The sequence below is a fragment of the Heterocephalus glaber genome, unplaced genomic scaffold (genome assembly GCF_053883595.1).
Source record: "Heterocephalus glaber isolate CG9 unplaced genomic scaffold, H.glaber_assembly_v1.0 deba00000546, whole genome shotgun sequence".
Classification (NCBI taxonomy): Eukaryota; Metazoa; Chordata; class Mammalia; order Rodentia; family Bathyergidae; genus Heterocephalus; species Heterocephalus glaber.
The window spans coordinates 8,511,334-8,528,190 of NW_028258147.1; the positions used below are offsets into that span (position 1 = coordinate 8,511,334).

General features: G+C 36.5%; 1 protein-coding gene across 4 annotated transcripts in view; it reads left to right on the plus strand.

Moving 5' to 3' along the window:
- Nucleotides 1-261: 261 nt before the first annotated feature.
- Nucleotides 262-16,857, plus strand: part of Znf800 (zinc finger protein 800) — a 53,669-nt gene continuing 37,073 nt past the window's right edge. For 2 of the 4 annotated variants that reach the window (XM_021237546.2, XM_004856412.3), the window contains exons 1-4: nucleotides 542-1,150; nucleotides 1,574-1,692; nucleotides 6,879-6,974; nucleotides 16,505-16,648. In XM_021237546.2, the coding sequence (XP_021093205.1) occupies nucleotides 1,632-1,692; nucleotides 6,879-6,974; nucleotides 16,505-16,648 (301 nt within the window). In that variant the 5' untranslated portion in view covers nucleotides 542-1,150; nucleotides 1,574-1,631. Of the gene's footprint in view, nucleotides 1,151-1,573; nucleotides 1,693-6,878; nucleotides 6,975-16,504; nucleotides 16,649-16,857 lie in introns of all 4 variants that reach the window. The other 2 variants (XM_087204572.1, XM_021237545.2) reach the window with 2 other exon arrangements.

Below are 16,857 nucleotides of genomic sequence, written 5' to 3' on the forward strand. Positions count from 1 at the left end.
CCCGCTGTCAATAATTTGTTTTCCTCCCAACCGTCGGATGAAGAACCCACACCCCCAAGTTCAAGGAGGCTCCGTTCCAAAAACTGTTGGCTAGGAAAACACCAAAGTTCGACTTGTGCCACCGATAAACGCGCTGACAACCTTTCGAATCACTCAACGCCTCACTCTCATCTGCCAAATCCTTTGCTAGTTTCTCCCCGGGCTTTTGCAAGAGTCCCCGATTTGGTTCCACGGACCGAAAGGCGAGAGCAACACTTAAATCGCTGAGCAGCCCGCGTCCCTGCGCGGATGCGCACCACGGTCCTCACACCTCCCTGCGCGCGCAGCCCGGGCTCCGGCTCTCCGTGCGCGGGCGGGAGGACGCGCGCGAGCGGCCGGCGGGACGCGCTGGCCCCGGCCGCCCAGGTTCTGGGTCCCAGTAGCCTCCCCACCGCCGGGGGCCGGCCGGGCGCATGCGCGCCTCGCTGCCGGGCGTGCCGGTCACACTCCCCCACCCACTCCGTGAGCTTGTCACTTCCTGCCCTCGCCCCATCTCCGTCCGGGGTCAGTCAGTCTCTCCCTGTCGCTGCCGGAGAGTCTCTGCTTCCCCCTTCCTACGCGCTCTGCGGCGGTAGCCCGGGCTCTCCGGGGAGAGGGAGACGGAGACGGAGAAGGAGACGGACTGACTCAATAAAGTTTCCTGAAACAACAACTACTACCAGAAAGGCCCAAGGTGGGGGGGACCCCGTTCCTCCCCGCCCCTCTCCGAAGCCTGAGGGACCGTTGCAGGTGGAGCGGCGCTGAGGGGAGCCCGGCTGCGGCGGCCGCCGTTGCCCGGGCGAGAGGCGCCTCGGCTCCTGCCCGCTCCGGTTCCGGCTCCTTCGGCGGCGGCGGCAGCTACTGCCGGGCGGTTCCTCCTGTCAACTGCGTGCGCCCGCGCGCCGCCCGGCCCCACAGCGCGGAGGGACGCCGCGTTCGACACCCCGGGCTCCTCGGCCCGCGGAGGGAGGCGGTGAGCTGCGCGCTTCCGCATCAGCGCCGGCGGGGACTCTGGGAGCGCGTTGGGCCCGAACCCGCTGCCTGCGCGCGGTCCGCGGAGGCTGCACCAGGTGGGCCCGCGCCCGCCGGCCTGCCTGCCTTCCTTCCTTCCTCCCGCCCGCCCAGGAGTTAAGTAAGTTGTGCGCACTCGGCGGTGGGGACCCGGGCTGCGCCAGCGAGACCACAACGCACGTGCGTGGCGGGAGGGCGCGACGCGGGTCGGCCGCGGGCGGGAGCCTCACCTCGCCGCCCGGAGCCCGGCCGTGCCCGCCAGCCCCGCGTTGCCCTCTCCGCGCCCCTGGGACGGCGAGGCCACAGCCGTCGCCTGGGCCTTCGCCCTGCCCTGGGCGCCCCAGGCTCCGTTTCCGGGTAGCGCGGTGAACCTGTGCGGGGCGTTGGGGCTGCGGGCGGCTTCCTGCGCCTCTCTGCTCTCCGAGGGGAAGGCGCGGGTCGGGCGGGGAAGGCGGAGACGCGCGAGGTGCGCGTATCTGCAAATTGCAGCCAGAGCCCTCCAGGAAGTTCAGGGTGCCTGACGCGTTTTTGCTTCTTTCCACAGCAAAGCCGAAATGAAGAGCTTCTTGCAGTGAAAGGAAAGTAGGTCGCACTCACTGAAAATGCCTTTAAGGGACAAATACTGTCAGACTGACCACCATCATCACGGATGCTGTGAACCAGGTGTGCCCTTTTTCTCTCCTAGCGACTTTGCCTCTCCATCAGAGCCACTCTGCCTTCTGGTTCATTCTGGTTTTCTTTTTCTCCTGCCCAAGAAGTCATTACTAAGTAAAGCAGGCTGTAATTTTCCCCAGCATAAAACCAGTTATGAAGCTAAAAGCTTGTACAAACAAGAGGTCTCCCCAGCTTGATCCCTTAAAGAAAGTACTGCAGGTGTCACCTTTAGTCATTTCTATGAGATCAATTACTCAGTCCTTTTCAGTCTTCCAAGACAGCCTGCAGTTAGTGCTATACCCCTATGCTCTGTGAGTGTTTAAAATGAAGAGAAGTTGGGCTCCCAGCGTTCACATTCGTGAAAATTGTTTCATTTAAACTTAAAAAAGTGTCTCATGTATTTTCATTAGAGAATAGTGTTGAAACACCTAAAAATGGTTGGTTGAACTTGTTGAGAAAATGAAGTTTTGTTAATTGTGTAAAAAATCTTTAAGAATGTTTTTGGATAGAACTTATATTGCAGAATAAAAGGAAAAATCTGATTAGATAAAATGAATAAGTATTTCTAAGGTGTTTTATTTAGTGGAATTGTTGTAGTTGAGTTTATGAAAACAAAAAGTTGTTTCTTGGAGTCTTACACATATTAGCAGACTTTGATAGATGTGGTATGTAAACTGTTGATGCTTTTTCTGCTTAGAATTTTAATGTGGTTTGTGGCAAAGATTTAGAGGTACAACTTGTAAAGGAATTATTCAATATAGACTCCTAGTAAGCCAAATAAAGACTTCTAGTCCAGGCCAAAGGCAGGTATTTAATTTTTTTTTTTTTTTACCCCAAAGTTATTGGAATTTTTGGTACTTTTGCTTTTTGTTGGAGTATTTTGACTACACTTAACCACTTGGATTTGATCACAATTGAGTTCATATTAAGTAATTTTCTGATTAATGGGAAAAATGGCAATGTCAAAAGGAGGGAACTTCCATTTTCAGAAAACTTTGGTACACATGAGAATAAAATTAATACTACAGCTTTATTTCTACTCTACTCTGTTGGGATCAGTAATAACTTATCTGTAACTAAAAACAGGCAGCCCCAAGATGGGATCCAGATTCTGATCTGTTGCCTCTTGACTTGTCTGTTAGTATCCTTTTACACTGCAGATTTCCTGTATTTGAAGTTAAGGTGCATCACTTACGTTTTACAGAGTTGAGTGGTGTTTGCTAATTTTGAAATATAAAGATGTGTTGCCTTTTATACTTGTGTTCCACTAACTTTTTGTTCTAGTTTTTTTTTTCTGAGAATACTTCAAGTCATTTAAATTGCATTAATGAGGTTATCTTATTGAGGAATAAGATAATTTTTATGCTCATTCATTTCTTTAATTACTGAACACCTATTAAGGGGTAGGCACTGTCAGAGACAATGGGGGTATAAATGGTGAACAACAGAGATAAGATTCTTCCCTCCTCAAACTTTTGAGTTGGAAGAGATAAACAAGTAAAGAATTTGTGAACATGCCTTACTTATATTCTGATAATTAAAATTGTAGAGACTTTTAATGTCTTTTTAACAAAGTTTTCTGGAATTTTATTTTTAATGTGTATTGGAACTCCAGGTTTTTTTCTTTTTTAACAAGAAATCAGAAAAATTGAATTAATTTAAAAAGCTTCATCTTTCTTTTACCAGAAATATAGGTTTATTTTCAGACTTACCAGATTAAACCTAGTTAATGTTTCTCTATTTTCTTGGCTTAGAATTAAACACTCTCTAAGGATATAGTTCAGTGGAAAGCTTAAAGTTGGCTAACTTGTAGGGTAGTTAGTTCACCACAGCTGTTTCAGGAGAAGGTATATTCTAAGTGGGATGATGTTTCTAGGACTGAAAGAAATATGATGTGATAGTGTGATAGAGGATGTTCTCAGATGGAGGCAAGAAGATGATGGTGGTGTTTGAGATTTGTTTTTCCCTTTGGAAGTACTGGCAACTGAACTCAGGACTTTCCCAGTGAGCCCCCCAGTTTTTAGTTTAAGATAGGGTCTCGATAAATTGCTAAATTCTCCAGACTGGGCTCAAATTTGAAGTGTTTCATCCTCCACCTCTGGATTTACAGGTGTGCACCACCACACTTGGCTTGAGAAATTCTTTAATGGATTGTCCTAAGTGGTCTGTCCTTATTTGGATAATTAATATGAGCGAGTTCTCAGATAAGGAGTAGTATTCCTGAGGAGACCATATTTCTTCATGGGACTGGTCAGTTTATAGTGAGGGGTAGTATTAGAAGCCTATTGATGTATGAAAAGTAGTTTCATAATTATTTTTTAAGAATTTTAAAAAATGGAATTAAAAAAAATAGAATGGTATAAAGAGTTTGATATAGCCATCATACAACTCTGTCAGTTATCAGTACATGGACAATCTCTTTTCATCTATATTCTTCTCCCATAATTTCCTTCTCTACCCTACAACTCTTCACTCACATTATTTGTAAACAAACCTTAGACATCATAATTAGAAGATCTTTAAGGAACTTGCTTTAAGGTGGGAGAGACTCTTACAAAAGTGGATGTTATTCTAGAAATTGTGTTCCTTGGAAGACTGTAAAGCTGTTTGGAGGTTCAGTTTTTTGGTTGGAGGAGGATAATTTTTATTAATGGTTATGACATGGAAGAGTCTGATCTGGGGTGGGATGATAGGATATAGAAGAGGAAATTTTATAAAATATTAATATATTAAAGTTTCTAGAATTGGGAACTGTGTTTTCAAATGAAGAAAGTTTTTTTTCTTTTTCTTTTCTTTTTTCTTTGTTTTTTAATTGGAGCCACACAGATGTCTGTACCAAGTGGATGTGTCCAGGTAGAGCTAAGTTAGCCCTGGGCTTATTTTTGAATGTGAAAATGTATTTATAAGTGCCTCAGGATATGAATGTGTTCTGGTGGTAGCAGTGTTTTGAGAGTAGTGGCTAAGACACTGTTCTAGTTTTAAAATCAAGCATTTTCATGTGGAAGTGGATGTTGATATGTTATGAAGAGTTTTCTGAAGCATATACTGTACCTAAATAAGGAAATGGGGCTCTAAGGCAGTCTCTTTGCCCCAATAACCCCATTTATTTCTATGGAATTTGTTGTTCTCCAGTTCTAGAATTCTTGCCACTTGGAGAGTCAGACCTTGAAGTGTTTAGTTCTTTACAACTGTGTGGCTTTTCACCCTGTCTTTCGTAATTATTTTTATAAACAGTTATCAATTACTATACTATAAATACTGAAAAGTGATCCATTTAATTCAGACAGTTCTCCTGATTCAGTTAGTTTTATCAATCTGTTCATAAACTTCTGTTGTTTCTCTGAGAGGTTGGATTTAGATTTTATAAAAAGATTTTTCAGTTTTGGTGTCAGGAAAGTAGCTAATTTGTACCAAGGTGGTGATGGTGATGATAATGATAGTTTATTGAGAACTTGATATATCCCAGATTCTGGGATATAATCATTTTCTTGAATTAGCTCATTTAATCCCCACATAATACTCTATTTAGGTAATTTTATTATCCCTGTTTTAGAGAAGAGAAAAAAAAAAGTTTAATTTGCCCTAGTTGTGTCTGGTAAATGGCAGAGTAAGAATTTAAATGCAGACAGTCCAGATCTGGATTCTTATGTTCATCATTGCGGTTAATGTCAGTACCAGATGCTCTCAAAATGAGTTGTATTGTGTGTTTTGAATTCTTTTAAAATACTCTTGAGTGTTTTTTTAAAATTGGGAAAATTTTGCTTATGAAATGATGTGATCCTGAGACAGGGTTCTTCCTGTTTGTATATATTGAGTACTTATACTTGAAGCATAAAGAAGAGATTCTAAGGCTGCATCTATATGCATGCACAGCAGGCACCAGCCCCTTTATCAAAAAGCTAATTGCTATCCAAGCCTAAGCCCTGAAGCAGAAGTAGAACACACTATTGAAGTAACCCTTATCTCCTCACACCAAGTGGATGTCCTGGGTTATGATGGTAATAGTTGGGTAGAAAATTATGGCATGTTAAAAAAGGAGATAATTAAAATGGCCAGTTTTTCTCCACCACAGCCTATCTTTATTTGATAACTAATGGAAAAGCTCAGTTTTCTTTTTAGCACTTTGTTCATATTAACATAATCTAGTTATATTTATATTAGTATTATCTAATTATATATTTATACTCTTGATCCAAGAATTTTGGAAAGTAGGGTTAGTACAGATCCCTGTATGTAAAAACTTTTAAAATGGAAACATTTTTACTTATAAAAACATGTTTTTTTCCTCCTAAACTTACACTTCTAAAAGACCAGGTTCTGAAGTAATAGTGCAGTGGAGAGTGAACATCACCCTATAAACCAGCTGACAGAACCTTTGCTAAATTTGTTGATATCCTTCCAAGACTCTTTTCTGTTTATGTTGGGTCTGTTCATATACCCAAATACACATTAAACTTATGTATTTCTGTATTATCTAAATGTGTATTAATGTTAGTGGGATCATAATCTATGGCCTGTTTTTGTTGCTTAACAGCTATTGACATCTTTTGTTGTCAGTACCCATAGATCTAGCTCATGCTCTCTGAGAATTGTGAGAGATTCTCCTCTTTGGATATTTCATAGTTTTAGTCTGGTCCCTATTGAGAGATCTTTAAGTTGTTTGAAATGTCTCTTAATTATACACAGTGCTGGAGAGTGCTGCTGTGAAATTTTTGTTTAGCTATCATGTGGACTTGTTCAGTTACTTCCTGAGGGAGTAAGTTTTGAGTTTTGCTCCTGTAATTGTCCAGAGAGCTGCTCCAGATTATACATTTTGAAATGGTTTGTGGGGTGTGGCTAGGCGATGTTGCTTTAGCATTTTTGTTAAATATAGTGAGTGGCTCCTCTTTAAGAGGAATAAAAGGCAAACATAAGGTATGTATTCTAAATGATACCAAAATAGAGTCTTTGTATTTAAACCTAATACCTAGCCTTAAGTAGCTTTCAGTTAGGCTTTAATTGAAAATTATTTTGTTTTTTTCCCTCTTTTGTTTTGTCTTACCTGTGAAAGATGGTGGTGAATTTTACACATATAAATATATGCAAATGTGATTATTATTAACATAATTATAGTAAACCATTGTTTTACTTTAATAATAAATGATTTAAATAACCCTTTTTGTGGGGTTTGGGGTGGGTATTTCTCTTCCATGTAGTTTATATCCTGGAACCTGGAGATCCTCCTTTGTTTCAGCAACCACTACAGACATCCAAATCTGGTATTCAGCAAATAATTGAGTGCTTTCGATCAGGTATGAATGTTTTAGGATGTATTTTTTCAATCTTAACACAGTAGTTAAAAATAATCTAGAAGTTTTTAGACATAATTTAAAATATATATATTATATATATATTACAATGTATACATTGGTTTTCTTTGTAGAATACTTTTAATTGTCTTACTTTTGGAAAGTAGATAGATATTGATTTGGTCTGGAAATCTTTTTCAGTAGTATATATTATACCTTTTTAATTGAATTTGTTTAGTATAAAATGTAATACATTTGCTGGTAAAGTGCTTCTTCCTCTTGAAGATCCATTGTTATCTTTTGTTGTGTTCTGTATAAGCTTGCAAAAGCTAGTAAATTATTCTGGGTCTTTAAACACTTTGGCATGGAAGATTATTTCCTCACAATGTCTAAGATGTCACTTGTAGATTAATTACTTTATCATTGTTTAGGTAGCCCATCTTCTGCTAAACTTTGGAGTTTCAATATCTTTAATAGAGCACAGGATAGAAAAAAGACACAGTCCAGCCCTGATAGCTTCAGATACATTTGTTTAGCTCTTATTTCCATTAAGTTAAGAATTAATAAATACATTCATTTGCAACCTAGTACTTAAAAATAGGCATTATTCACTACATATAAATGATTGGGAACTGTTGGAACTCTTGTGGTACAGGTAAGGTCCCAGATTGTTGTGACTCCTATGATCCCCTTGTCCATCTGTTAAGAATTAGGATTCTCTAACATTGCAGACTATTCAGTCAAATGTGAACAAGCAAATAACAAAAACTAAAGGATACCTAACTAATTGATGCTTAAAGAATTACAATGTTGTCATTATTTTATTTTATTTTTAAATTTTATTTTATTATTAAATTCTTTTATTGGTACATTGTAGGTATACAACACAATTACATTTCTCATTGGGAATTGTACCTTTACATAATGCATCTTGGTTCTTATTTTTTCCCCATTCCTAGCCCTCCCTTCACACCTTCCACCCTTCCCTATTTACAAAGTCTTTATTTCCATTTTTTCCATTTCTCATCATTCTTCCTTTCCCTTCTTTCCTTTCCCCTGCCCCTCCCACTACCCCTACCCCTTTGGACCTTTTCTTCCTATTTTACATTATCAATTATTCATTCTAATCATTAGTACATTTTAGGTATACAATATAATGAGATTCATCATTGGAAATTTGGACCTTTACATAGTCTCTCTTGGTTCTTATTTTCCACCATTGCCCAGCCCTCCCTTAAAGCCCTCCAGTCCTCCCTATTTACAAAGATTTTGTTCTATTTTTCCATTTTCTCATATTAATCCCATTCCCTTCTATCCTTTCCCCTAGCCTCCCACTTCCTTCCCCTTTGCCCATTTTCTTCCTATTTCACATTACCTATTATACATTTAGTCCATATTTGCACTTTCAGTTTCTCACACCAGAGAAACTATTTGGTATTTATACATGTGTGTCCTATTTATTTCACTTAAGAGTATCTCCTCAATGTGCATCTACTTAGCTATAAATGTCTCTAATTTCTCAATTTTTATGGCTGAGTAGTACTCCATTTTATAAAAAACCACATTTTCTTTATCCAGTCTCCAGTTGATGGGCATTTAGGCTGTTTCCAAGTTTTAGCTATTACAAACTGTGCTGCTATGAACATGGGTGCACATATATCACTGTGGTATGATTCTTTTAATTCTTTGGGGAAGATCCCCAGCAATGGAATAGTGGGGTCAAATGGGACTTCCAGTCCTAGTTCTTTGAGGTATCTCCATACTGATTTCCACAGTGGTTGCACCAGTCTACACTCCCACCAGCAGTGGAGCAGGGTTCCTCTTTCCCCACAGCCCTGCCAGCATTTGTTATTGGTTGATTTCATGATAGCAGCCATTCTTTCTGGAGTGAAGTGGAATCTCAGCATTGTTTTCATTTGCATCTCTCAAATGATGTTGTCATTATTTTAAAACATACTATCTTAGTGAAAAATTTGAGTTTCAAAGGAAAAGGTGATTTATGTGTAACTTTTATATTGATGAGAAATTTTTTGAGTTAGTTATTTTTACATTATTGTAAGGGAGGATAGCATATATCTAATTTAAGATTGTAATAGGCTGTTCCTTAATGTAGCTTAAAAAGAGTTCTTTTTTGTTGACTCGAAGACCTATTTCTCAGAGTTCTCATCGTAGTCTTTGTGACATTGACTTCATTGTCAATATTGTATTTTTATTGTCAGTATAATATTATAGTCAATATATAATATTGACTTTATTGTCAATATATTGTATTTAATTTAGTAAGTATTCTTGTATACCATGCTCCTATTCTTATTGTTAAATGATCTTATGCCCCACTTGAGAGCATTTTTTGAGTCTGTTTTTTACTTTTGATAATTGTTCTTGGTTAACAGAAAAAACTCATGGGTCAAATTTTCCTATGATAAATACAATTAAAATAAAATTTTGCTTAGTGACTATTTCCCCTGGCATAAGATAAAAATGGTTATTTTCTGTTTGTTTTAACTACTTTAAAAATAAAGATAAAAGTTCTTTTTGTTCTTTATAAAAATGAGGGTAATACCTTTTTCCATTTAGTAGTACTGTTTGCCATCTTTTTTTTTAAGTTCATAATTTGGAATTAATAAAGTTATTTTATACTGCCTCAGTTTATTGTAGTTATTTGAATAAGAATTTAAAGTTGGTTAAACATAAATTACTTTGTTTTGTAAAAATACCTTTCCAACAAAGGATTATGTACTTAAAATTTGGGTCTTTAATTTTGGAAGACACATTTTTGTCCTTGTAAATGTTAATGATGAAATTTTTTTTTTTTATTGCGTTGTGATTATATCTGTTTTCTGTATTTGCCATTTTTTTTATAATCTAAGCTAAAGAACAGGGACTGAAATGAGTAATCTGAAATAGTGTAATTCCAAAACCATTTATGTTTAACTTCTGAAGTGTGTTCTTTTTAAAATGTCCTTAGCCTTTTGAGGCAAATTCTTAAAATACTATAATTTTAGTTCTCTAAGTATTGAATAAGTAAGAGATGATTTGGATATATGCTGTATGGTACAGAGAAACTAATTTTCTATTTAAAAAATTGTTTTATTTCATTGTTATGCTCATGAATAAGAAATTTTAATTTCTTCAAGATACTAATCTAGTAGCTCTTTAGTACAAAAGTATTTAAATCAAGACCAACTAAAACCTTCAGAGGATGGAATAGAAATTTGGGTCACATGACTTAGGGACTAAGATACCTTCTAACACAGAGATTGACAGTTCCTCCATGTCCCACTCTACTCCTGAGCACACCCTCAGTGAGTCATTTCTTTCTAGGCTCTTTTCATTACAACTAGGTCATACACATTGAATTTAAAGAACTATCCTGGTGGTGTTGTGTATCTTTTGACATATATTTGAAGAAAGAACTCTGAACCTTGTGCTTCTACTCTTGTTAACCTAACAGAGGCTAAGTCAGATTGGATAGTAGTACTGTGATAAGATAATCTATTTTTTATCTTCAAGCTCAGATGGTTGTCATCATCTGTTTCACTGTCTTAACCTTCTCCCACCATTATGAGGCCATCCATGAGCTGGTTTTAATTTGTCCCAAGCTGGAAGTTTGTAAAAGTTTTCTGTATGAGGAAGGAGTTTTTTTTTTTGGGGGGGGCGGGGTTAACTTTTTATGTGTGTGTGACAGTGAGGATTGAACTCGGGCTTGTCATAGAACTACATCTCCAGCCCCCTCCCACTTTTTTATTTTAAATTTTGAGACAAGGTCTGCTAAGTTGCTAAGTTGTCAGGCTGGGTTCAAACTTGTGATCCTTCTGTCCCAGTCTCTGAGAGTGCTGGGATTATAGGCATGTACCACTATGCCCAGAGAGGTGACTCATTTTTAAGGTCACTAGTTCCATGTGTGTTATATTGACTACTTGAGCAATTTTAATGTATTCTGTTTGCCTTATACTTTAGCTTTTGCTTTGGATGGTTTTTCTGACTTTAAATTACAGATTCTTCACCTCATATCTCTTTCTGGCTCCTTGATTTGTAAGTTAAATAGATTTTTCTTTTGGAATAACTAATATGTTTCTTTGGATTAAAAAATAATAAATATGAAAGGATTTAGAACAAAAAAATTAAATCTCTTCTATACTGTCTCCCAGTTCTCCTTTGCTCAGGCAGCTGTTTCTATATGATTTAAGTGTCTTCTTCCAGGGACCTTTTATACATGTACAAATATACCCCTCATTTTCTTCCCAATATAAGTGGTAGATGACAGCACACTCTTGTGTACCTGTTTTATTGACAGTAGATTTGATTATTTTTGTATATCAATCCAGAGATAAGTATTTTTGGAAGCCTTGCTGTTTTGTATCTACACATTTTCTAGTCTGAAATCCTTGATGGTTGGCTGATTTGAAACCTGTTGTTTGCTCTCAACTTCTGGCTTCTGTTCTACGTTGGCTGTGCCTTTTTCTTTGTGGAGTTTAGTCCTGGCTGTTAGTACTTCTAGGATCACATCTGTGATTTGATGTCTGCAGATTTTTTTTCTTTAACACTTCTAGTTTATCTTTGTTCTTTGACATCTTTCTTCCAACCAAAACAAAAATTTTTTTTTGCACCCAGGATCAAACTCGGGACCTCGTGCTTGTGAGGCAGGTGGCAGAACCATGGAGCTAAATCCCCGGCCCAAACAAAATTTTAAATAAGTAAAACATATACTATCTTTAGATATTTACTAAATATCTTTTAGTTATTTATTAAATTGATTTGAGTTTAATATTCTTTCTTGGTCTCTTACTTCTCTGGTAGAGAGGCAAAGAGGCTGTGGAATACCTTAAGGTTAGAAACAGAAAAATGGGAAGAGGGAAGAAGGATAATTATTTTATCCAGTATTCAAAACTGATCTTTAATATGAAGGAAATTCACATTTAAAAAGATTCTTACAATGTATAATGTTGTGAAAACAAATAATATATAGCATTATAGAAAAAAATGTACAGGCTGGGGATTTAGCTCAGTGGTTCCACTGCCTGCCTCACAAGCACAAGGACCCGAGTTCGATCCCCGGTACCAAAAAAAAAAAAAAGAAAAAATTTACATGTAGATAATACCAGACTACTGTGTACAAGTAACTCCATTGTTTTTGACTCTTAGGAGTGAATTGTAACTTTTATAGAATGGTAGTGAAAAGTAACAATTAGTTTTGTGTGATGTTTGCTGTTGAAATTATCTTCCTCATTTTGGTCATTTTACTTCTTATAAGTTTTTATTTTATTTACTTATTTTCTGCTTGAAACAACTTTTTAAAATTTAATTAGTGTGAGCTCTGACTGAATGGTGGTGCTTCAGTCTTTACTCTTTAGACAAAAGCTTATGAGGGAGGTATGATTTATGAGAGATACACAGGAGAGTGCCCTATTCTACAATGGGAATTTTGTTTTGAGTTGTTACATAGAAATTGTAGGAAATTTAGATTGGATTTAATTTTTTTTTTGGTTAAATGGGGAAAATGTAGAGTTGTGTCATGTGTTGTTCTTACATTTATCTTCAGAGTGTGTCCTCTAGGCCTGTGTTCCTAGGGGAGCAGCTATTTATATTAGTTCATGAATTTCTCAGCAGCACAGACCATACGCCCTAAACTTTCGTATTAACAATGAGTAACATTATACCTGGTTTTTAATAGGTGCTCAATAATTGTTAGATTTTTTTTGTTAGATTAAACTAAAAGATTCACAAGTAGGTACAGTCCTAAAGTAATTTTATTCTACTTATAAATTTATTATGGTATGTGGCAGTAATACATCACTGAAAGCGTTACTGTTTTATTTTAAAGATCCTGATTGATGATCTGTCAATAAGCAGTAACTAGTGACTTTGAAGATAATTTAAAAACCAAAGACAAAAGCAAAAACAAAACACTAAGGCAAGAAAGAAATGTCTGAAAAGGAATACTTTGGAGGAAAACAACATGGTTCACTGTTTGCTGTTAGATAATCATGTTTGTTGTCTCAGGTGACTGGGAATTTTAGCCATTTACAGAGGCATGGTTGGCTGTATCTAAATATTTGTAGGTGAGCAAAACAATCAGAAAATGGTAGCTGATTTTGAATAAAGCCATTATGTTCCCATGGGAAAAATATAACATCTGAAATGTTGACTGAAGCTAACTTAGGGAAAAACTTTGAATGTCTATAGTTAGGAAATGAGACACTAATTTTTCTCATTTGTAAAATGTTTAAGAATTAGAAAACACTTAATGCCTCTTTTTTACATTCCCTAGTCAACTTCACATAGATTAAAAAAGAACAAGGTATTTTTGAAGGTGTAGAGAGCTCTCCAGTATGTCATGTAACAAATGTCAATCAGACATTTTCCTGAGGGCTAGGAATACAGTGATGAGCAGCAAAGATATCTTTTCTCCTAGATCTTGTTTAATAGGGACACAGATAATAATTGATTATAAGATGGTGGGAAGCTGGTGTAGATATATAGGGTGCAGTTGGAGTATATGAAGAATTCATAACAACATACAGGATTAAAGGCTTCCTTGAAGAATGACATCTAACCTGGGATCTGAACGTTCTTAGCAGTGAGCCAGACTAGTGGAGCAGGAAAATGTTACAGTGAGAGAAGAGCATAGGTGACCTGTAAAGTGAGGGAGGGAGAGGACATTTGATATATCTGCCAACTTGAAAGAAATTTGGTATACTTGGTTCAACAGTAACTGTGTGGGGGGATAGTATTTGTGATTGATAACTAAGATTGAGTCAGCAGTAACTCTGTGTGAGGGTAGTATTTGTGATTGATAACTAAGATAAATTAGTCAAGTTAGAGGCAGATAACTTTTTAAAAATGTTTATTTGGAATAAACATACATTTCCTACCAAATATAACTATTTAACTGGGACTAATTAAAAAATTGATAGTTATAATTGAGAGAAGATGGTGGACAAAATATATATGTTTGGTTTAGGGATACTGTCTTATATTTTTACACTTGACCATCTTTTTATATTTTTATATATAATTTCAGGTTATTTACAGGCTGATTTTTTTATACTTTAAATCTGCTATTGTATACTTTCCATTTAAAGCTTCAGTTGAAATTTTTTCTAGTAGTGGGGTTTGAACTGAAGGATTTGTGCATGCTAGACAAGCATTCTACCACTGAACTATGTCCTCTGTCCTTTTAAAAATTTGTTTTAGGGCCAGGGATTTAGCTCAGTGGTTCCAGTGCCTGCCTTGCAAGCACAAGGTCCTGAGTTTGATCCCTGGTACCAAAGGAAAAAAAAAAAAGATTCATCCTAAAAGTTTGTTTTATTTTGAGACAGAGTCTGGCTAAGTTGCTGCTCCTGCTAGTCTTGAACTTGTGATCCTCCTGCCTCAGCTTCTAGCAGCTGGGCTTACTGGTGTGTGGCACCATGCCCACTCAGTTGAATTTTTAAGTTAAACAGATTTTTATATTTTTCTTTAATTTTTTTTTTTTTTACTATCTTTTAAGTCACAGTTGAACATCTAGTATGGACTTAGCAAGTATTTAAACTTAGTGACCATGTGCAAAAAGTTTTATTTTATCTTCTCACAAGTTCTCTACTTAGATATACTTCTGAATACATGTAGAATCAGAGAGGCTTAACTAAAATATTTTTATCCTCAGTCTGCTTCTCATAGTTTGTTAATCACTTATGAAGTTAACTGTGAAGTAAATATATTAGCCATCTATTGTCTAAATATGTTGTAATGTAAAATGGATTAGAGGAAGATACAAGAATTTACTTTTATTTTAGTTTATTGGTACCAGGGATCGAACTCAGGACCTTGCGCTTGCGAGGCAGGCGGTGGAAACACTGAGCTAGATCTCCAGCCCAAGAATTTACTTTTAAATAAAGAATATCACTCAAGCTATTCCCTGACTCTTTAAATTTATGTTTTCAGGGTAAAAACAGTAGGCAGTAGGATTTAGTAAAATAAACATAGATTTGGATTTTGGCAATGGTAGATACTCATATCTTTTCCAGTAGCAACTCAGTTGTATAATTTAATTTTTCTTTCATAATTCTTCAAGATAGTTTGGATTGTTACAGATAGTAAACCAGTGTGCAAAGATTATGTGGGTCTTTAAGGTCATACAACTAGATAATATCAGATTTGCAGTGTCTAGAGACTTTAAAATATTCTGATAACCTGATAATCAGTCTTTTTTCCAATAGAATTTTGAGGACTGACTTACCTTTGAAATGATGATAAAATAGACTCTAAAAGTTAAATGTAAATATACTACAAAAGATTGAATCAGAAACACTTAACTTTTATAGACCTCAGAATATTCTGCTTAAAATATTTTATACTCTTTGGTAGTCCCAGAGCTTAATAGGAAGTCAAATATTTGTTGAATGACAACATTTTGTGCCTAAATGATCTTAAGGATATTTTTCAGAACACTTTGTCAATATTAAGTGACAAAATTAAGTCAATGTTATCAGTTTTTTTTTTTTAATTTGAAGAAACTAAAGACAGAGTAAAGCTCTAAAGATAATTTTGTCTGCTTACCTTTGGCAAATACCTGCAAAGTAGCAACAAAAGACATTATGTTTCTTCTTTGGATGTTTTTATTTTGATTATTTGATCCTTCTTGTTATTTATTTTTTCTGTGTCTTTTAATCTCCTATCATAATACAATGCTTAGATTCCCTAGATCCAGTAGCATTTCTTCAACAAATTCTTATTGAGTATTATTAGAGCTAAACACATGTTATAGTTATAAATAAGATAGGGTTGATCTTGGCTGCTTTGAGGGCTTATAATCTAGTGGAGAAGACAGACATTGAACTACAAATTATACCAATACTTAATTGCAGTTGGGTAAGAGTTCAGAAGGAGAAAGGCTTTGCATAAATTTATAGTGCTATCAAGAGGCCTAATCAAGATTCAGAATTATCTGTCAGTATAGACAGAGATTCTCTGTAGAATCTTTCGATTAGAATAGATACAATGCCATATTGGCTCAGAACCTGAAATAATGTAAACTGAATTAAAAAAAAAGTCATAGGCTATCTTGTGATACAATTTTGATCTTCTAATGAGTTGGGAAACTGTATTGAAAAACTACTTGTTCACTTTATAATTTAGAAAAGAGCAGGAAGGACCAGCCAAGCACTTTGGCAAGAGGTGATATGAAAACGTTTTCCTGCTCAACCAGACCTATTGAGTCATAATCTCTAGGGAAGGGTAACATACATCTTTATTTCCAGTTATTGTAATGATTAGATGTCAGAACTACTGCATTGAGATATTCCAAGAATTGATTGGTTACTGAAGTAGGAAAAGGGAATCAGTTTTAGCTGTCTAGATTTCCAGTGTATTATAGGATTTTGCTTAAAACTTAGTGTGTAACCTAATTCTAAATACACTGTGATAGGAATTGGCAGTGCCTTTGTTTTCAAAGAGTAACTGCACTTTTGGATTGCTTCATTGGTTACCTAGTTTAAAAGTGAATGTTAAAGTTATCTTTTGTGTTGAATTTTCCTTTCTTTCCATCCCAGGAACCAAACAACTTAAGCATATTTTATTGAAAGATGTAGACACAATTTTTGAATGTAAATTATGCCGAAGTCTCTTCAGAGGATTACCTAATTTAATTACCCATAAGAAATTCTATTGCCCACCAAGTCTTCAGATGGATGACAGTAAGTTTTACTTATATATTTAGTTATGCATTTTACAGTTTTCTTACACTGCTGCAGCTGTGTATTTGCATTAAAATGGTATTGATATCTAGTTGTAGATAATTTAGTGATGGAGAATAAAATTAAATACTTAGTGTTATATTCAATTTTTAAAATAGGTTCTTTCATATTAGTGCTTTCCACTTGGATTTTCCTAGATATCATATAAG